The sequence below is a fragment of the Tetranychus urticae genome, chromosome 1 (genome assembly GCF_039701765.1).
Source record: "Tetranychus urticae isolate SD_2017Ah chromosome 1, NJAU_TeUrti_SD_1.0, whole genome shotgun sequence".
Classification (NCBI taxonomy): Eukaryota; Metazoa; Arthropoda; class Arachnida; order Trombidiformes; family Tetranychidae; genus Tetranychus; species Tetranychus urticae.
In genome coordinates, this window is record NC_142958.1 from 20,698,712 (window position 1) to 20,720,312 (window position 21,601).

A 21,601-nucleotide genomic window follows, 5' to 3' on the forward strand; every position below is an offset into this window, starting at 1 on the left:
TTGATATCATAACTAATGATTTGTCATTTAATAAAAGCATTGCTTAGCAAAAAAGTGAGACTTGAAATTATAACAAATTTCTTCTTAATCACACGGATTCAATCAGGAAAGGTTGATTTAGCTCAAGCCTTTTGAAACAATTAGGTTTACCCATTGATCATAAAGGATGGTGGACTTTATCAGTTTCAATGTTGAGATTGATTTACTGGTGACAGTATCCTTTTCATTTGGCGCAATCTTATTGTTGGTCGAGGAAAAAAACGGTTTGTTAACGGTTAAGATGCGCTTGGATTTTATACAAAAAAGCCAGCATCGATGATGACGATGAAGGTAAAAAACAAATTATAGTGAAGAAAGAAAAGGAGAAAGAGAAAGATTTAACGTGAAGATAAGAAAGAAGGAGAGCGAGAGAGAGAAGAAGAGAGAAAGAGAACCAGAAAAGTTGACTGGTTAACTTGTAAACCCGATTCAACCTGGTTTGTGTGTTTTGTTTCAAGTCAATTTTTAAATTTTCTCCTTTCTTGCCATTTCTTTTTGTCAGACCTTTTCTTTCATCTTTTCATCATCTTTTCATCCTCTATTTGATCAACATCATCATTTTCTTGATCACTTCCATCAACATCTTAATCAACACCAGCGTCAATATAATAATCTAACATAACGCCATTTTTATACTACTTTCATTGCATTCACTTGTTCCTTCTCTTTTTAAACTCATTTTTCTCTTGATTTTTGGTGGATTTTGTGTGTCTCTTTGTTTCTTCTGTCTATTGTTTTATTGTGTTTTCATCTATAATCATCGGTTAATCAAGGGTAATCTGAGGGTCAACGTTAAATCTGGTTGGATTAATTGTTTATGTGAACATTATCTCAGTGAAGGCCTGTTTCTGGAAGCCAAATAAGAAATGGGATTAACCAAGAAAAGAGGATCTTGATTGAGTAAACACTCGGAATACTCTACATACTGTTGAATCAGTTACCGGCTACCGGTTACCTAAATATCATTATCAATTTTTCAACTAAGCTTCGGTGAAAGAGATTATTAATTAAATCAATTACCCACTCAAAGCACATTTTTTTCCACCAAATTGGATTGTTTTTTAGTGTATCATATTTTTGCAACTTATCTAAGTGTGGAACCAATAATTGAGTATTACAGCAAACAGACAGACTTCAAGTGAATAAACTTTCCTAAACATTGTCTATCCTTCAACAGATTCTTATGCTTATAACTAGATAATCAACCTACTCAACGTTGGTTAATCAATCAATCAATTTTTATTTTATCAACTTTAAATTAAAAAAGGTAAGATGATGTAAAAATATTTATTCATGAAAAAGTGAGAAAAACAAATCTCAATTTAATTCAGTCTGACCTTTCAGTTTTTCCTAAAAAATACTCTACCTCGACAGTTGACCAATAATATTATAACGGTCAAGGAAATTGATGGCTATTGCAATGTTTCTCATTTCTCATGAGTTATCTCCTTATCTCTCGGTTTGATAAATTTTAGTACTTGGTGAAACTGACAATGACTATCATATTCAGCCCTGTTTATTCAAAGTATCAGTTGTTTAATATCTGTTATAAATTGCTAATAAATTCAAGAAATAATCTCATTAAGCTAATCTTTACATGTAAAGTCAAAGTCAACTAAACACAGCCGTCGCGGCTTTTTTCTTGACTCGTTTTATTAATAGATGGCGCTATTCAATGTCTTTCGTCTTAATTATTGATTAAGAAAAGACTTTCTTTTTTCTATTATAAGCAATTCTTATTAGTTAACTCACAGTCAAGTTTAACAGTAAGTTAAGAAGTGTTAAATGGAGACAAGTATTTTAATTCAGTTACACTAATTTTCTACATTTTTAGTTGTGCATCTCAAGCCAGGAAAGTTTCACTGTTATTACTGTTATTTAGTTTGTTACTAAATGTTGTTTTTTGGATAAAAAGTGTGGTTGGAATGTATGCAAACATCAACACCTACTTAATTAAAACTTATTCATTCTGCAACCAGTTTTTTTATCTACCTTTTCCTTAATAGCTTTGTCTCGATGACATGGTTAACATATTAACATCAACAGTTACATGTAAACAAATTTTCAAACTAAATAGCAAGAAAAAACAGACCGTCAAAAAAGATGCTTTTCACTGTTATGGTCGTATTTTTTTCCAGTTATTAACATTACTTGCACTACGCTAATCAACATTTTTCAATAATCTTCATCACCTTTTTTTTATGTTGTTTTTCTCATCATCTGGTTTCTCTTTTCAGTGTCCATTCACCTTGTATTGTCTTTCTGTTCGTGCCTTTACACCAAGTATTTTACTAATTGACATTGTTCTTATCTATCGTTAAAGAGTGACAAATTTGGTTCATCCTAAGTGACAAAATGGTTTCTACATCAAGTAGCCAGGAAAATTATGTGGTGGAACATTTGGCCACTTTTTCAACCTCGACGCCTTCACAGCAACCAATCACACCTAAAGTTGCCATCCAACGTTTATTTGCTATGGAAAAAACCTCTGGAATATGGACTCAGCGAATGTTTGTTAAGATTGAAGGTGAACCATTCTTTAATGAATTTTGTCTCAATCACTTTTTCCTCAACCATTTATTAATTGATAATTTTCATCTCTAATGCTTCTTTTTTTCTATTATAATCTCTTCCAGGTAGCCATATGTTAATAATTGATGTTGAATCTAATGATATCGTTGAAAGGTTTCCCGTTGCCTTTATTCAGCAGCCAATCTCCTTTAGCCACCGAGATCATATGTATGATAATATATTGATTTTTACCGTTCAACATCCGGATGAAAGTCAAGGTAATGAAACTTTTTTTTTCTGCTTACCTGTCACTTTGTTTTTTGTATCTTCATACAATAGACTGCTTATTACACTGCATTGAATTGTTTATAGTATAGTTTTCTGTCCATTAACTGATTCATCTTTTCTCTTCATCTTCCTGCCTATCATTATTATCTATTAACAGATTGATTCTTTTACATTGTTGTAAAGTTTCACATAGTAACCCATTTTCACTTCTCTCGCTCTCTTCTCTATTTAGGACTATTTCTTGTTTTGTTACCTACCTTGATATACATTTGCTTTTTTTGATTACACATGTAACATATAAACATTTTCATTTCAATTGATTCTTTTCGTTGCAGGCGAACTCCATATTTTTCAGTGTGTCTCTCATTCTGCCCAACAAATTGCCGAAGATATATCAAGTTGGATGAGGAAACACGGAAATCTCGCTATCACCGTGGACCATATTCACCACGAGACCAATCCCGTTCCCGTGAATGTTCATGTTAAAGAAACCGTCAATGCATTCAACGCTCTTGCAGCTCAACGAGAAAAGTGAGAGTCGAGTTTATTTCCGGATTCCTTTCTTCATCTTCACTGCTTTCCAATTTTTTCTCTTCCAAAACTCGGCTAGTCTTTTATGCCTTTCCATTTATCCAATATTCTTGTTTTTTCTGATACTTTTTGTAACAGGAAACCTGCATCACCATCAATAAGCAGCTCTCCTCAAAGGCGGACTCCACCATTAGGACCTGGTCACAATTCTCGTGATCATGACTCTAGATCTGTTACCACAACAAGTTCAATTGATTCAAATCACAATGCAGCTCCAAGGACCAATTCTCATGATCAGGTATGTTTCTTTTTTTCCAATATAACTAATAGTGACTTGGAGAGGATAAAAAAGATTGCTCTTTAATGCTTTCGCCTGCTTTTACATTCCAAAGCTACTGTTCCTTAAGTTGATCACCTCCAGGGCAAAGGAAGAAATCAAGAGAAATTATCTTTCCCTTATTTCGTCTCTCTTCTTTACCATCATCTTTCATCATCAAATCATCGTCCTTTCTCATTTACCTCAGTTCAAGTTTTAATCGAACAAGAGAAAGAAGAAAATGGTTTCATCTTGAAAGAAAAGCCTCAATAAAAAAAAGTTAACAAGCCGGAAATGTAAACTTTAACTCATCTGGAATTTTGATTGATACCTTGTATGATTACAAATAAGTTTGCCAACAATTTAATGCATATTTAATGTGATTCTGTGAAAGTGATCAAAATAAGTTCATCTTCATTCAAAGTTAGATGAATATTCATAAACAAATATTGAAATTGAAAGGCAAAGGGAAAGGGAAAGCCTATCAAAAATGAACAATACTTACATCTTTTCGTGAGATTTCATTCCTTTTCATTTACTCTCACCTTTTGTATTTGTGTATTCATATTACGTAAATTCATCATCATCAAGATCAGGATGATAAAAATGAATTAAGAATATTTGAAAGTTGATTCAACCATTTACTTACATTACTTTCTTTTGTTTCTTATCAGTCTCTTTCAAATGAACGCTACGTTTCCATATTAAATCATTGTTTTGACGATATCGAGAGATTCATCCAACGACTTCAACATGCTGCTGTAGCATTGAAAGAACTTCAACTTCGCAATCACAAACGAGGAGGTTTGTATTGTTATTTAAATTTTAATAATTAGATTGAAAGAGCGATACTTTACGGTAATCATATTTATTGACTTTTGAAAATTTGACTGCAAGATGGCCGATAAATAACATACTTTATTGCAATAAAAAGAAACGATTATAATTTAATTTATATTCTTAACTTGCACTTTGTAATCGGTTAGTTCATCCCGTCTAAAGATCGCTCTCATTATTTGTTTTGGTTAATATTTTTATTGAAATTAAAATCTTCTAATAATTTATAATTATTACTTTCTACAGGTAAAGGCGCGGCTCATGGCGGTGACGGTTTACTTTCAATTAGAGCCCGAGGACCCAGCGAATCAGAATTTTACGAAATTCTTGGAAAGTTCAAGTTAGCCTTTAATTTGCTAGCAAAATTGAAAGGTAAATTTGTTAGACACAATATTTGAAGAAAGTGAATTTTCATCTTTGAAATTTGGCTCATCTAATTGATTAGTTTTTTTGACAAATGTGAAAATTATTTTCTTAAATTATTAATATTTGTTTTGATTTTTTTCTCTCTTTATTACAGGCTGTATACATGATCCCAATGCACCAGAGTTGGTCCATTTCTTGTTTACACCTTTAGCAATAATAATTGAAGCTGCTCGCATGAATGGTATTTATTGCCCTTTTATAATAATTTGATGAATCATGTTCATCATTTTCCCTCTCCCCATTCACCCTGAAAACAGATTGAGAATTAATTATCATTTATTTTTTCTTCTATTCTTGCTCTCCTATCTTCCTTTAGGTCCAGTTCCTATTGATCCGGGAGCAGTAACAATTCCATTTCTCAGTGCCGATGCCATTGAACTATTATCTAATTGTTGTACCAGTAAAGAAACAGAATTATGGCAATCACTTGGAGTTAATTGGACTCAACCTGTAAGACATCCGATTGGATCACCTTCACGATTGGGTCAAGTTTATCAACCAGTTTTCTCTGATGGATGGGCTCCGGCTATAACAGAAAAAGATTTAATGGGTTTCCATTCTTCTTCTGAAACATCTGAACATGAAGATGATTGTCTACCCTTGAGTAGAGAAACCCCCATAAGGAGAGACAGATCTGACTATGTTCATCATCATCATCCTCCACACTTTGTTGATAGTGACTTTGACGATCATTTAGAGCATCATATGGTTCCACCTCCACACAAAGGTATTTCATTTTTTCTCTAAAACTCAACCTTGATCAAAACGGGCTAAATTAACTCTTTTTACGTTACTTTTTCAGGTCCTCCACCACCACCTTCAAGTATGCACCATGGAAGACATCCACCACCTTCACCAATCGACTCAATTGAAAGAGATTCTCCAACCATAGTACATCTTAGTGAATTGGAGCAAACAACTTGGCTCAATGAATTGCAAGATAAAGGGGCCAAGATTGTGCAAGTTCTGTTCCCAAGAACTGCTAATAATGAAAAGGAATTGACTGTTGAAAAGTACGATTAAATTATCGCATCATCATTATTATTTACCAGAAAAAAGCAAATTTTGCTTTCAAGTTCATAAAGAGCTGAGCAAGTTATATTTACCTTCTTCAACCTAAAATCAAAAAATTGAACATATCTGAGCTGTTTGCGTTCAATCAAGGCCCACATTGTTCTGACAAAGTTGACACTTTTACCCGACTAAATGAAACATTTGGTTCTTATCAAAGTTGAAAACTTGCCCAGCCCTTGAGTCCTTGAAAATGAATTTGTGATACAATAGTTGTTACTTAATTGTTTACTTTTGGTGACATATCTTTCTATATCATACTAACCTCATTTCTCTGTTTTTTTTATATTAGAGGTGAAATCTTGGAGATTTTAGATGCATCTCGAAATTGGTGGAAAGCTCGTAACTCACGTGGTCAAATTGCTCATGTTCCCAATACAATTGTTGAACCAATTTCGGGCAACTATCAATTTAACCGAAGCGAAAGAGGTAGTCGTTTAACTAGAGGATCTCCTGATGAAGATTGGATTCGTAAAGAGAGACAAGGTAAAAAAGGCGAGTTTCGATATTTTTAAGCCGCCTTCATGAATCGCACTGTTTAACTTGATGTAAGGTTGATTATTATTTGAATCTGCATCATCATCAAATGAGTGATGACGACAAACAAAATTAAGACTAGTTTTTATCAATAATATACAATTTTTTTACTTTCAATTACTTAACTCATCAAGTAAACACAAAAAATATAAGTTAGGGAACCTTCAACATTTCTTTTTATTTGTCTTTTAACCTTAACCTTTCTCCTTTATCCCCAATTGATTTTTACTTACCAAAATGTGAAATGTAATTTCAAACCTACCTGTACAGCACAATTTACGTTATTATCATCATTATTTTGGGCTAACTGTTTCCCTAATTTTCTTTTGCCATTATCACATTTGTTTTCATTTGTCTTTTCTTTCGTCTGTTTATGTTCATCATTTTGTTTACCCATATGTGTTTATCCTAATGTAAAATGTATAAATAAATAAATGTTGAATGGTTACAATTTGATTGAAGGAGACAAAAAATTTAATTTGCAAAGATTTATATTGGCCAATTTAAATGTACTCGAATCCATCACTTTAACAAAACAATCACTATTTTTACTCATTTTATTCATTTCTCATTTCCATTCTCTTTAACAGCTAAAATGTTTGAACCAAAGGCGTGGTAATGCAATTTGAATAGCGTCAAAACTATGATTCAATTTATCATTGTCTGTAAATATTTACAATTTGACAATTCAATCCTGCTATCGTTAAGATAAATACATACTGTTTATCAATCCTGAAACATTATTAAACAATCAATCATGTCTAATAAAATACGCAAAAATTTCCAATACGTACCTTAAAACATATAATTTCATAAATATATTTATACATTACAATTTACTGTATGTTTATTCATCTCGTGGAAAATTTATAAATTGTCATAAAAGTTGTGGGACAAGTTTTTAATTGCTAAGCGAGAAAACAGTCAATTAGAAGTGAAAAAATTTACCTCTCTATTAAATGAACATTAACGGTCTATTAGTAAGGTAGAAAACTCATGGAAAATTCATTAGTAGATGAAAAGGAAAATACACTGAAGATGGAAGCAGTTGAAGCACATTAAAAGCTAGAAGTTAACCCGTCAAATCCTTGGAAATCTCTTTCTTCAGGTTGATTCGATGGACCAAATCTTGTTGCAATACCTAAAGTTAAAACCTCAACCAAACCTACAGGAGGAGTCTAAAAATTTGGGTTGACAGGTAACTCAAAAACTTACCTAAAGAGGTTCTTAAAAAATTGAGATGCCCTTCTCTTCACCCCCTCTTGCTGCCTCCTTCTTACTGGATGATTAAATTTGATTGTTGTTAGCTTGGCAGTCTGGCAGTCAGTACCAACAAGAACAGTTAAAATTGTGTTGCTGTCCTCATTCCTCTTGATAGGTATCTCATCTTGTTGTTCATTCAATATCTTGTCTCTCTCCTCTTTAGGAGCTGTAAAACGTAAAACGAAACAAATTGAAATTAAAAATAACTTTTAAAACCGTTTTTATATTTACCTGAATTGTGTTTAATTTAATCGGTTATTCATCCAAGTTGGTGTGAAATCATGGAGCAAAGTGATCAAACAATTTGTATCATTGGAAGTGGTGCCACAGGAATCAATGCTATAAAGGTTTGTCGAGAAGAAGGTTTCAACGTGGTTTGCTATGAACAATCAAACTTTCTTGGTGGATTATGGAAGTATCGTGAGGATGATGTGGACGGATTGGCTTCCGTCATGAGGTCCACAATTATTAATTCGTCCAAGGAAATGTCAGCTTATTCAGATTTTCCGCCACCAAAGGAATTTGCGAATTATATGCACAACACTGCAATGGTAAGTTAACAATTGGAGACCAACAGTGGAAAGAAAAGCGTCAGTTAACATTTGACTCATGACTCAACCTTTTCTTATCAGTTTTTTTCCTAATCCTTTTTGTTTTCTCTTTCTGCTTTTCAAAATGGCTTCTTTTGTTTCAATTTTTCTTAACAGTATCAATATTTTGAAATGTACGCTGAACGATTTGGTGTCCGTGAATTTATCCAATTTGAAACTAAAGTGATCAAAGTTGAACCAGCGGACGATTATGATGACACTGGTAGATGGAGGGTTGTTACTCAAAGTTTGAAAACAAAAGAAATAACAAGCCGAGTGTTTGATGGTGTTATGGTTTGTACAGGACATCATGTCAAGCCTTTGGTTCCTACCTTCAAAGGGCAAGAAAAATTCAAAGGTATGTACCTTTATTGTTTATTTAAATTCGTAAATATTTCTAATTTTGTCTTTGCACCTTCACTTTTTAAAGGTCGTATCATTCACACACACTCTTATAAGAAGCCCAATCCTTTTGAAAATGAAACGGTTGTCGTTGTTGGCATAGGTAATTCTGGAGGTGATGCTGCTGTAGAGTTGTCAATGTTTTCAAAGAAGGTAAGCTCATTTTAAAGTTTATTGATTTGTGATTTGCAACCAGTTGCTGTCAAATGAGAAACACAAATTCTCATCTGTTTACATTTATAACCGGTCTCTTTTTTTCATCATTCACGTTAATCAATTACTTGACAAACCAAAAAAGCAGAAAATTAACTGAATAGATAATTTGTTAGACTCAAAAGAAGTTACCCTTTATTGATGAAACAGTCTTAAGTTATCAATTTTCAATTTTATTTTCTCGCATGTAGCACATCAGTTAGCAAGGATAAAGCTGATTGTTAGCTTACAATGGACATTTTGCTTGCCTAATTGCCATGCTTTGAAATTATAAATGAAATACAAAAAGTAAAATTTTCACAATATTGGTAAAGCGAGTAAAACGATTGAATAAATCTCTTTTGAATCTGGATCTTTTTAGATTGTTTAGGGAAGTGATGAGATGAGGAAGAAGAAGTTGTTGGTAATGATATTTTGTATTATACGAATAAAAGTGTGTGTGGCTTAACTACCGAAGCAAAATATTTATAGAACTCATTACGTTCGTTTTAATTTAGTGAACCGGAAAGATGACGTGACCCTGGTTATATCCCTAAATCAGGTTAGATTGGGTCACAAGTTACCAATTTTTCCTGTATCTTTAATGCCTTTCAGTGAAAGTGATACTTGTTGGTGCACTTTTACCCAAAATGAATTGAAACAGTAGCTTAAATCAATTTATTTATAAAAGATGGACTATTCAGATTTGTTAAGAAATTGTTTTTCTTTGAAATCTGTGAGGTAATTCACAATTTAATAATGTGTTGAACGTTCCAGATAGATTTAATGATTTAACGATATTACCGCTGTTGTCATTTGCAGGTAAAACAAGCAAAATAACAAAAACAATCCAAGTATAGAGCTTTTCTTTCTGTTAAATTTGTTGGTTGATTAAATTTGATTTTAATGATAATTGCACACGAGATTTAATAATCATTGAATCGCTGTAATAAAGAGTTTTCCCATTTTCAATTCCACATCTAGTGTAGTGAGACATTCACTCTTAATTTAATTTGTTTGACCGTGAATTTAAACGTGTTTACAATGACTAATTATGCCATTATCTTTTCGATTCTTAGGTTTATCTTTCAACAAGGCGAGGAGCTTGGATTTTATGGCGAGTTGGTCCAGGAGGACAACCATTCGACTCTGAGTTTATTACACGATTTTGTTTCACTCTATTCAATTATTCACCTTACCGAATCAAATGTAGTTTTGTTGAACATTATTTAAATAATCGTTTTGACCATAAATTATATCGAGTTGAACCCGATCATCGTGTTTTTGGTCAACATCCAATGGTAAATGATACTCTACCCAATCGTATACTTTCTGGAACTGTTGTATTGAAAAATGACATCCAAGAGTTTACTGAAGATGGTATAATCTTTGAAGGAGAATCAACTGTAACTAAATGTGACTCTGTGATATTGGCCACTGGATATGAAGTTTCATTCCCATTCCTTGATCCATCCATTGTTTGGACCAAGGATAATCATGTTGAATTATATAAATACATGTTCCCACCAAAACTTAAGCATCCCCATACTCTTGGACTTATCGGGCTTATCCAAGCAGTTGGACCAGCTATTCCTGTGTCTGAACAGCAGTCTCGTTGGTATGTTCAACTCATGAAAGGTAAGTTTCTTTCTTTCGTCCTTATTAACAACATTATCTGATTGTTTATCTGCTTCACTTACTTTGATTGCTCACCTTTTGTAAACAACATTTTTTACAATCACAATACAATCGTTACGTGTTTTATTGAAGTTTTAGGTTACTTGTCTTTACCAAGTTTTTTCATTCATTTCATTAGTTCAAAGTTTACTTTAAACTCGATACGATCCTTTCAAGAATCCTTTTTAAAGTCGATAGTTTTTGTATCTTTTCGTTTTGCTTGAAGCTTTTCACACTAATTTGAATAACTATCATTCAGTGACAAGCTCGATTGGCTACTCACTATAATATCCTCTTAGTCCTTATCAACAATTTTCATTTCTTCTGATAACATAATCCATTAATTCAGCAAATAATAATAATCCGAGTGTCATGACATGTAAAACTATAAAGTAACATCGAGAGTAGTCAATGAGGAGGTTACTGTTAATGCTTGCAACCAATCAAAATACCTATAACTAATCAATTTATTTTCTTGTTTTTCAGGCACCTGTAGACTTCCAAGTGTCCCTGAAATGATGAAGGATATTGAAGCCAAACATCGAGAGATTGAATCACGATACTTTAAAGGTCCAAGACACACAATGCAAATTGATTGGGTCAACTATATGGACGAGATAGCTGAACAGTACGGAGCAAAGCCCAACCTATTGAAATACTTCTTCACTGATCCTAAATTTTGGTACAAATTGTATTTCGGCCCTTGTCTTCCTTATCAATATCGTTTACAAGGTCCACATGCATGGGATGGAGCAAGAAACGCCATTATGACTGTGGATGAACGTATCGATGCCGCCTTCGCAACCCGATCATTGAAGTTATCCAAAAAGTCAAAGGTTCAATCAACTGGACCAATGTATGCTCTTCTTGCTTCTTTCGGTTCTGTGCTTTTTGTTTTCCGGGCTTACCTTCGCAAATACCTGCAACAAGATCATTGGCGTTACCTTGCTGGGGCTTCGGCTATCCTCTTTATGCTTCTCACTATTCTTAACTACACTCTTTAATTTTATCTTAAATTGTTTATAAATTTATCTAATATTCCCTCATTTCTTCACCTTTCCATCTATTTTTATTCAACAGGAAAAAAGCTCACAATCTTACATCTTAATGTTTTTGCTACTTTGTTGAATTTTTTACCCTCGGTGTGTTATTACGTCTAAAAACATGATATTTTCTCAATCTTCATGCTTATTTTTCACACTCATCATTTGTCACAATCATCTTTTCCCATTATTCATCGCACATCGAAGCCCTATTATGATTTTTTTAAGAAACTTTCCCTTATTTAAATGGAAACACTGTTGCATGGGATTACTATTATTATGATGTAATTATGTCGTGTAATTTGTTCATATTTTTTGCAAAATTATATCTAATCTGTGATATAACACACAGAAAGCGTTACAATGAGACAAGTTCATTAATTTAGAGCATTTATTTACTGATTAAAGTCTCTTTTATGCAATCTTGACCAAAGATGTGTATTTGCTTCTCTTACATGTATTTTTAAAATAAACCAATTTTTTGTTAAACATTTTCAACCTTATTTTGATTCTTTCAAACCTTCAATACATTCAGCACAGAAGACTAATATATTTCGTTTGTCTTATGAGGGATACACTTTTGGATTTGTTCTCATGTCATTGTAAATTCATTTTCATTGGAATTCCCGAACCAATTTTAATTCATGATGTCTTTCAAGCTTCACCATGATTGCAGGAAACATTAAGGAAATTGTTTTCTATGACTTCAAGCTGACACAACAATCAAAATTCAACTTTTTTTAATGGGACAACTTCACTTTCTCTACTCAATGCGTCAGCAGAGTAATCTAGAAACAGTTTCTCATACGCAACGCAGTTTCATTACTGCATTGAGATAGCCATTTCAAAATGATAGTTCAGCTAATTATTCTATCATAATTTATGACCTGACCTCGTCATTTTCGTAAGAATCCTAACCACGTATCTTCACTATTACATTGGAGAGGTATATTACAAACTAGAGGTACTGAAATAAGATAGTAATGTAAATTTAGGACATTTATTCAGATACAAATCGTCTTTAGTATATAACCTTGACCGAAAATATGAAATATCTGTTTATAGTATAGGAGTAAATCAATTTGTAGCAATCAGAAGTACCATGTAACATGAATTAATCTTGATAACTTTGAATAAAATAATCACTAATTGATAAATAGGTACAGACAAGTTATGAAAAAGCCATATCATGAAAGACTTGATATTGAGAACCCAAAAGATAGGTTAAACTCATTATGAAGCATTCACCTAAACTCTAGCCTTTCTATAATTCTGTCTTTTTGACTCATTTCTCATCAATATATAAACAAGAGTATGAAAGAACAGTAACACACAATTAATTACAATAAGTTAATTAAATCACATATATTTCTAAGCAAAGAGAAGATGTACATTTACAAGTCTTTTGATTTGATTTGATATTTTTTTTTGGTATACCAGAAGTAGTTAAACAAATCTTTAGTCAAATATGTATTGGCCCTGATAAGGGCCGTTTTTTGTTGATTATTAAATCATGATGACGATTATAAAATGAAGATGATGATGATTATGTGATGATAGTGGTGATGAAAATTTGATGATATAAAAAGGTTGACTGGGTTGCTTGAATTAACCTCCAAAACCATAAAGGGTTCTTCCTTGTCGTTTCAAGGCATATACAACATCCATAGCAGTGACAGTCTTCCTCTTTGCGTGCTCAGTGTATGTTACAGCATCACGGATAACGTTTTCCAAGAAAACTTTCAATACACCACGAGTTTCTTCATAGATAAGTCCAGAGATACGTTTTACACCACCTCTTCGGGCAAGACGCCGGATAGCTGGCTTAGTAATACCTTGGATGTTATCTCGTAAAACCTTTCGGTGACGTTTAGCACCACCTTTTCCAAGACCTTTACCTCCTTTACCACGTCCAGACATGTTTAGGTTTAATTAGTAGTAGATTTATAAAATCACTTGAAATGAAAATTCACAAAAGTTACACAGACTAAATTCAAATTGACAATGATAAACAACAACACAAAATACAATTATTTATACCAATTTTATGCTTACTTCTGATTGGCTCAAGCTTCTTTGAGTCCTCGTTCACGTTCAACTTTCATTTACTACTATTAACTATACAATAGCTTACCTCAACGAGGACTCAATCCATCTCCATTAGTAACCACCTTAGCGCCATCTAAACTCATTTTTGAATTCAACCTTTTCTCACTTTTACCACTTTTAACATTCTTTTATCATTTTATTCTCATTTTATTTCCATTTCTTTTATTATTTCAATATTCAATTGGATTCACTAATGTTCATCAATTAATTATCAAATGCATTTTACCTTTAAAACAACATCTTTTCATCATTTAAATTACCCTCTTTTTTACTTTACATGCAAATTCAGCGGCACAATCTGGTAAAGTCATGCGTACATTTATAAGAATAAAAAAAGGCTTTTTTGAATCAAGTTACTGATGATGATGTTTATGTTTTTTAATCAAATAATCTACATTTTTCAATATCTATCTATCTAATTAATTTATTTCTAATGGTTGAATTAATTAATAAATGGTACTAGATGTTACCTGCATAATTAGTGTCATTTAAATTATCTAAGCTCTATTCTAGGTTTACATCCATGTTCAACAATTATTTTAGTAATTTTGGTTACCATTCATAAGTGTTCTGTGATGATCATTACAACAGTAATAAAATGTCAATGGATACTGTTAATAATAATTGGAACTCTTATTGTTCCAATTTGTTTATTAAATCAATTAACAGATCATGGCAAAGAGTCTTTTAACAATTTCAAGACATTAAATTTATTTTACGGCATAAGTTAGCAACAGGTCAATTGTATTTATTGAGTTTTGGATTGAATAGTTTTCAATGAACACAGTAATAGAGCGCATGTGTTGCAATAATAAAAAGGCGAAAGGCGTTATACCTGTTAAAGCAACAGCTTTTGTGTTCAATTTGATGTTAGCATTTCTTTTAACAATTGCGATTTAAACTTTTATTTGTTTTATTCAGTGTTTTTTTTGATACATTTATATCATCTTACTAAGTATCTAACCATGAGTGCACCTAAAGAAGTAACTGGTGAGGGTGACTTTGATGAGACAGAACACATTGATTACAAAGCTCCACCGGAGAAAAGTTTAACCGAGATATTGGAAGCTGACAAAGACGATGAAAGCTTGAGACGTTACAAGGAAACCTTATTAGGAGATGCCACAGCAACTGCTCCTGTTGTCGACCCTGCAAATCCCAATCGTGTCATTGTTAAGGGATTGGCGATGGTTACAGAAGGAAGACCTGATTTATTTCTTGACCTTACAGGTAAATTAAGTTCAATAAGCTAGAAAAGTTGCAAATCTCTCATATATATCTTTCATCTTTTTATCACTTAAGGTGATCTGGCTGAATTGAAGAAACGAGTCTATAAGATAAAGGAAGGAATTCAATATAAAATCAGGATTGATTTTATTGTCCAGAGAGAAATTGTCACTGGACTCAAATACGTGCAAAAAATTAGTCGATTGGGTGTTCCAGTGGAAAAGATATCCCAAATGGTTGGAAGTTATGCTCCTAAATCTGAAATCCAATCTTACACAACGCCTCCCGAAGAGATGCCTTCCGGTATGATGTGCCGTGGAAAATATGATGTTAAATCTCTATTCACCGATGATGACAAACATGAACATTTGAAATGGGAGTGGACCTTTGAATTGGTTAAAGAGTGGGAATGAATTTCGAATATCATTGTCATTGTCATTTCTAGATGCCAAACTTTTAGCGGATGCCCGTTTCCTTGAAAAAATGATGCAAATTGATAATGTAATCATTACTAAAGTGACTTATAACGTGGATTAAGCTTGAAATGAGCCAGAAAAATTTTATGCAATAAGATTATACACTAAAGGTGATTGATAGTCCTTTTGGACGTTTTGTTTGGAAGGTAAAAGTTGTAAAATGGCTCGAAAATAAAGTAATTTTTTAACTCTATCACATTCGCTATTTGAGATTGAGAATTGTCTTCAATGAATTTTCATCTTACATTGTTAGTCTAGGCTCAAAATTTAGCACCATTAAAAGAAGGGAATTTGGATTTTAAAATGTTAGCTCTTGATCTATAATTTAAAGATATAGCATGAAAGGGTTTTTCATTATCAGATGGCGTTGTCTTTGGTGAAAATGTGTGAAAATAACTGTAAAATGTGATACACGTTGGGTCACACCTTGAAACTCCATGATGAAAACATGCAAGCATTTTAAAATTTGCATCATTCAAACCAATTATTGAAAATAATTTGAGCGATAGCAGCATACATGTTAATAGGTCGTTTTGCAATATCGATGCCACTCAATTCATGATAAATTCTCACCATTTGTCAAACAGGGTAAATCATGATAGTTTTTTTTCATTATGTTTATTTTTTTCTGAAACAGCCTCAGTGATTTAAACTATCAACCATAACCAATGAACATAACGTGTACTTCCTGCTCAATGGAAAGAAGGGGCGTGCGTAACTGTATTGAGTAAAAGGCCTGTTAAATAGCTACATTAATTGTTTAGCTAATAATAATTAGGCTTCTGAGGTTATGATGTTTATTCAACTAATTTAAACTGAATCTATCCTTCTTTATGAGCAAGAAACTGAAAGAAAGAGAGCCAGAATTGTCAGCTAATTAGCTAGTTCAAATCAAAATTATATACGAATACAGAAGTGTGTAAACGAAATGTGACAAACAAGTTAAATTAAGATTAGGTCTAACAAACTCTTGTAAGTCGAGTTCTTATAAATGCATGATGCGAACTCGAACAGGCTGCAATTTGACACGAACCCAGTATCAATAATAACTTGTGGGTTATGAATAGCATTCAAGAAATTTTAAAATAAGGTTGAAAAAGATAGCGACCGAACAATTTGTCATAAGTTGAGAACATTTGGATACAAAATTTTTGCTTTATTTATGAATTTTAATACCAAAAATATTTCAAATTAATCATCTGGATGGTTCATTATTCCGTTTTCATCGATCGTACTCAATAGGTGACAAATCAATGGTGATTCAATCTGTGAATAGCAAATGATAAAACATTGAATTAATAATTATCCTGAACAAATAAGGCGCAAGATTCATTTACTTACTCCTAAAATATATTCACAAGGTTTTGGTTCCATTAAATATAAGGCGACAGTTTCCGGATCACCGCCAGCAAATTTGCACCTAAGTTAGAGAAAAGGTATAAATATTGTTATCGAGTCAACATTTTGATTTTAATAATAGGTTAATTGTCAACTTACTTTAATTTCACTTCAACTTGGCGCGGCTTTCCGGTAAGATCACAAACATCACCATTACCATAAAAATGTGAAACTTGTTTTGGAGTTTTATGTCTAATCGGTCTTTTGTTTGGGTTTTTGACCAACCATTGCATATGGTTTTCCAGGTTCCATTTACCTAGCAATATTCTCGATTTCTTTTCACCTTTTTCTTCATGATATTGTTCAACCTCATCTCCATAACAGAATTCATATTTCCACCAATCTGTCCCCTGTAATTTGAATATGTAATGTGTAAGTAAAGATGTTTAAATATAATTTACAAAATCACAAGTTGCTTACACCGCGAAGACAATAGTCACCAGCAAGAAAATCACGCAATAATTTAGAGTCATAAAAAGGCTCTACTGCACGGAAACTGCCAGCCTTGTAAGTTTCCTCAGTTGTTGTATCCAATTTATGCAATTCAAATTGTATTTTGGAACCTTCAAATCGAAAACATAAAATCAGATATTTAATAATTCAAATAAACATTAAAGAGGCACAAATAGATAGAATAATCCACTTAAAACATAATTTCTAAACTTTATAATGGATAACAGAAACAGAAGTTCATAACTACTGTAATATATTGTGAGTAGAACCAACAAAGCAGCATTAGGAAAAATAAAAGATTAAATTTTCTTCTTTACTTTCGATATCTGACGGATTTCCTGAGGTCGATTCACTTTTATTTTCCACTTCAAAGTCAGAGTATCCTTTAGGTTCGATTGGAGAGTTGCCGATTGAATAACAGTCAATTGATTCCTCTGATATAACATTGGTACGGAAATCAGGATGGCTACAGAGAAGAGGTGTAAGAACGATAGCTTCATATTCACAAGTATAAGTCTCTTTGATTGAAGAAAGTTCATTTCTAGCTTCGTTATTGCAAACATAAAGAACTCTTGTGAATCTGGGACGATTGTTAAGATCACAAACTGTTCCACCCGTCATGTTAATTTCAATGTAAGGTGTTTGAACATCATCTATCAATACTGTGGGTCTTGGTTTACTTCCTTTGAGCCAACTTTGTTCTGCTTCATCATATTCAAGTTCACTTTCTTTCAATTGACTGAGATCAAATTTTCCCAAGTAATATTCTTGAGAATATGCCTGGATAAAATGAGATAAAAATAATGGTAAATCATGATATTCATCGGAGTTGATATATCCCATAAGTTACCTTTTGTGAGGTACTCTCGTCATGAAATTGCCTTATAAATTTACCATGGCAAAGCTCGTAACTCCAGTATGGTTCCAAGCGAAATGAGCAAATTTCACGAGTGAATAGAGGTAATAGCATCTGAAAGGGGTTCAACCGGTCACTTCGGTCTTTTTTGCTTCCTTTTACATTCTGTTTTCGGATTGATTTAAGAGAGTTGAATTAATGAATCATCATGACCGTGTATGACAAATTAGTGCTTACTTTAGGTTTAGTTTTAGGAAGAATACAATGATAACGTTCTTTATTAGCTGTTATAAGTGATAAAGATTCATCTTGAGAGCTAGGTACCTAAGGAAGAAAAGAAACAAAATTATCATGTGTTTCAATTGGACATCAGTTGGACAACTTACTTTTGAAAGTGTTTTGTCATTTTTGACTTTATCCAAAGGACCAAGCCAATTTATTTTATAGTAAAAATCGTTCAATGTCTTGAAATTGTTAAAAGACTCTTTGCCATGATCTGTTAATTGATTTAATAAACAAATTGGAACAATAAGAGTTCCAATTATTATTAACAGTATCCATTGACATTTTATTACTGTTGTAATGATCATCACAGAACACTTATGAATGGTAACCAAAATTACTAAAATAATTGTTGAACATGGATGTAAACCTAGAATAGAGCTTAGATAATTTAAATGACACTAATTATGCAGGTAACATCTAGTACCATTTATTAATTAATTCAACCATTAGAAATAAATTAATTAGATAGATAGATATTGAAAAATGTAGATTATTTGATTAAAAAACATAAAAATCATCATCATCAGTAACTTGATTCAAAAAAGCCTTTTTTTATTCTTATAAATGTACGCATGACTTTACCAGATTGTGCCGCTGAATTTGCATGTAAAGTAAAAAAGAGGGTAATTTAAATGATGAAAAGATGTTGTTTTAAAGGTAAAATGCATTTGATAATTAATTGATGAACATTAGTGAATCCAATTGAATATTGAAATAATAAAAGAAATGGAAGAAATGCAGAATAAAATGATAAAAGAATGTTAAAAGTGGTAAAAGTGAGAAAAGGTTGAATTCAAAAATGAGTTTAGATGGCGCTAAGATGGTTACTAATGGAGATGGATTGAGTCCTCGTTGAGGTAAGCTATTGTATAGTTAATAGTAGTAAATGAAAGTTGAACGTGAACGAGGACTCAAAGAAGCTTGAGCCAATCAGAAGTAAGCATAAAATTGGTATAAATAATTGTATTTTGTGTTGTTGTTTATCATTGTCAATTTGAATTTAGTCTGTGTAACTTTTGTGAATTTTCATTTCAAGTGATTTTATAAATCTACTACTAATTAAACCTAAACATGTCTGGACGTGGTAAAGGAGGTAAAGGTCTTGGAAAAGGTGGTGCTAAACGTCACCGAAAGGTTTTACGAGATAACATCCAAGGTATTACTAAGCCAGCTATCCGGCGTCTTGCCCGAAGAGGTGGTGTAAAACGTATCTCTGGACTTATCTATGAAGAAACTCGTGGTGTATTGAAAGTTTTCTTGGAAAACGTTATCCGTGATGCTGTAACATACACTGAGCACGCTAAGAGGAAGACTGTCACTGCTATGGATGTTGTATATGCCTTGAAACGACAAGGAAGAACCCTTTATGGTTTTGGAGGTTAATTCAAGCAACCCAGTCAACCTTTTTATATCATCAAATTTTCATCACCACTATCATAATCATCATCATCTTCATTTTATAATCCTCATCATGATTTAAGTATCAACCACAAAACGGCCCTTATCAGGGCCAATACATATTTGACTAAAGAATTGTTTAACTACTTATTGTTTTTGCTTTTCATCGCTTGAATTTAATTAGCTTTTGAGCTCAGACTAAAATGAAACTCTTTTTTAAGATAACACTCACATTTTAAAATAGCAAATGAATTTAAATGAATTGCAATTTATTTGAGCCACTTCACAACGTTTTTTCCTAATAAACCTTCAAGAGGACTTCCAATTACATTTTGTTTATAATCTTATTGCATAAAATTTTTCTGGCACAATTTTTTCAAGCTTAATCCACGTTATAAGTCACTTTAGTAATGATTACATTATCATTTTGCATCATTTTTTTCAAGGAAACGGGCATCCGCTAAAAGTTTGGCATCTAGAAATGACAATGACAATGATATTCGAAATTCCTTCCCACTCTTTAACCAATTCAAAGGTCCATTCCCATTTCAAATGTTCATGTTTGTCATCATCGGTGAATAGAGATTTAACATCATATTTTCCACGGCACATCATACCGGAAGGCATCTCTTCGGGAGGCGTTGTGTAAGATTGGATTTCAGATTTAGGAGCATAACTGCCAAATGATCTGAGATCTTTTCCACTAGAACTTTCAATTCTTTGCACATATTTGAGTCCTTTGACTTTCCCCTTAGGACAATAAAATCGATCCTTAGTCCGTAGCGAATTCCTCCTTCAATTCAGGCAGATTACCTTGAGTGAAAAAAAGATGAGAGACAAATGAGAGATTTACAACTTTTCTAGAGCTTAATGAACTTAATTTACCTGTAAGATCAAGAAATAGATCAGGTCGTCCTTCTGTAATCATCGCCAGTCCTTCAACAATGACACGATTGGGATTTGCAGAGTCGACAACAGGAGCAGTGGCTGTGGCATCTCCTAACAATGTTTCCTCGTAACTTTTATCCGATAAAATTCCTTGTCACCTTTCAACTTTCATATAACTCAAGCTTACATTGTCTTTGTCAGCTGACAAATTTCCTCACCTAAAAGGAAAACCAATAGATGTCGCACCCTTCAATAAAACCCAAATCTCAACAAATGTAACCTAACCTTTTTCACAACTCATAGATGGCGCATAATACCTAATAAACCTTCACATATTAAAATGACTTATTTTAATAAAATTGCCATGTATTTACCTTTGCACCTGAATGTATTTCATTACTTATTTAGATTACTATTCATTACTGCTGCTATTAATAAAAATCAAAGTATCAATCAAAGAGTACCAATTTTGAATACAAAAATTAAAAATAAATGACAAAAATTAATCGAAACAACAATCCACTTTTGAATGATTCAATGAATTGAATCATCTCAAAACACTATTGAAAAATAGCCAATTTAAAGGTTTAAAACGACAATCAAACAATTGAACAATAATAGTCAATAATCAGACCAATTTGAATTTAATCACAACAAAATGCTTTCCAATGTTGGATAATTTGATACTTTGAAAATGATTGAATGAAAATCAAATCTCAATCTCCAATAATTACAATTTAATAATGATGATAATTGAAAAAAGTGAACTCACAAATGTTATGATAAAC

At 32.5% G+C, this 21,601-nt stretch overlaps 6 protein-coding genes and 1 pseudogene across 21 annotated transcripts; 4 read left to right on the forward strand and 3 right to left on the reverse strand.

The window, feature by feature from the left end:
* Nucleotides 1–464: 464 nt before the first annotated feature.
* LOC107372215 (epidermal growth factor receptor kinase substrate 8-like protein 1) lies at nucleotides 465–7,349 on the forward strand. 15 transcript variants are annotated; one of them, XM_089266701.1, is made up of 13 exons: nucleotides 1,776–1,966; nucleotides 2,046–2,091; nucleotides 2,363–2,566; nucleotides 2,676–2,828; nucleotides 3,174–3,369; nucleotides 3,508–3,667; nucleotides 4,360–4,489; nucleotides 4,769–4,894; nucleotides 5,043–5,129; nucleotides 5,265–5,675; nucleotides 5,751–5,961; nucleotides 6,312–6,505; nucleotides 7,147–7,349. In XM_089266701.1, the coding sequence occupies exons 3-13, from the start codon at nucleotides 2,395–2,397 to the stop codon at nucleotides 7,173–7,175; spliced, it is 1,869 nt and encodes a 622-aa protein (XP_089122827.1). In that variant the 5' UTR covers nucleotides 1,776–1,966; nucleotides 2,046–2,091; nucleotides 2,363–2,394; the 3' UTR covers nucleotides 7,176–7,349. The 15 variants fall into 15 exon arrangements, with proteins under 15 accessions (XP_015795889.1, XP_015795887.1, XP_089122822.1 ...); XM_015940403.2 differs by lacking the exons at nucleotides 1,776–1,966; nucleotides 2,046–2,091 and adding an exon at nucleotides 465–1,306 and having other exon boundaries at nucleotides 2,277–2,566; XM_015940401.2 differs by lacking the exons at nucleotides 1,776–1,966; nucleotides 2,046–2,091 and adding an exon at nucleotides 465–1,306.
* Nucleotides 7,350–7,879: 530 nt separating this feature from the next.
* Nucleotides 7,880–12,212, forward strand: LOC107372217 (flavin-containing monooxygenase 5). The gene is made up of 5 exons (XM_015940405.3): nucleotides 7,880–8,370; nucleotides 8,527–8,767; nucleotides 8,840–8,964; nucleotides 10,083–10,641; nucleotides 11,167–12,212. Exons 1-5 carry the CDS (start codon nucleotides 8,101–8,103, stop codon nucleotides 11,682–11,684), a joined length of 1,713 nt encoding a protein of 570 aa, XP_015795891.1. The 5' UTR covers nucleotides 7,880–8,100; the 3' UTR covers nucleotides 11,685–12,212.
* An 851-nt stretch (nucleotides 12,213–13,063) lies between these two features.
* LOC107372213 (histone H4) lies at nucleotides 13,064–13,857 on the reverse strand. Its single transcript, XM_015940397.3, has one exon. The coding sequence runs from the start codon at nucleotides 13,641–13,643 to the stop codon at nucleotides 13,332–13,334; it is 312 nt and encodes a 103-aa protein (XP_015795883.1). The 5' UTR covers nucleotides 13,644–13,857; the 3' UTR covers nucleotides 13,064–13,331.
* An 846-nt stretch (nucleotides 13,858–14,703) lies between these two features.
* RhoGDI (rho GDP-dissociation inhibitor) lies at nucleotides 14,704–15,728 on the forward strand. The gene is made up of 2 exons (XM_015940398.3): nucleotides 14,704–15,062; nucleotides 15,135–15,728. The coding sequence occupies exons 1-2, from the start codon at nucleotides 14,798–14,800 to the stop codon at nucleotides 15,470–15,472; spliced, it is 603 nt and encodes a 200-aa protein (XP_015795884.2). The 5' UTR covers nucleotides 14,704–14,797; the 3' UTR covers nucleotides 15,473–15,728.
* A 942-nt stretch (nucleotides 15,729–16,670) lies between these two features.
* LOC107372218 (endoplasmic reticulum lectin 1) lies at nucleotides 16,671–19,066 on the reverse strand. Its single transcript, XM_015940406.3, has 8 exons — nucleotides 18,629–19,066; nucleotides 18,480–18,566; nucleotides 18,237–18,407; nucleotides 17,704–18,166; nucleotides 17,354–17,496; nucleotides 17,033–17,283; nucleotides 16,877–16,955; nucleotides 16,671–16,801 (listed from the first exon to the last, which is right to left on the reverse strand). Exons 1-8 carry the CDS (start codon nucleotides 18,830–18,832, stop codon nucleotides 16,727–16,729), a joined length of 1,473 nt encoding a protein of 490 aa, XP_015795892.1. The 5' UTR covers nucleotides 18,833–19,066; the 3' UTR covers nucleotides 16,671–16,726.
* A 454-nt stretch (nucleotides 19,067–19,520) lies between these two features.
* LOC149094751 (histone H4) lies at nucleotides 19,521–20,253 on the forward strand. Its single transcript, XM_089266702.1, has one exon. It carries the CDS (start codon nucleotides 19,599–19,601, stop codon nucleotides 19,908–19,910), a length of 312 nt encoding a protein of 103 aa, XP_089122828.1. The 5' UTR covers nucleotides 19,521–19,598; the 3' UTR covers nucleotides 19,911–20,253.
* Nucleotides 19,574–20,967, reverse strand: LOC107371901 (rho GDP-dissociation inhibitor 2-like; annotated as a pseudogene). Its single transcript, XR_016197732.1, has one exon. The product of XR_016197732.1 is annotated as a rho GDP-dissociation inhibitor 2-like (transcript).
* Between the last annotated feature and the right edge of the window lie 634 nt (nucleotides 20,968–21,601).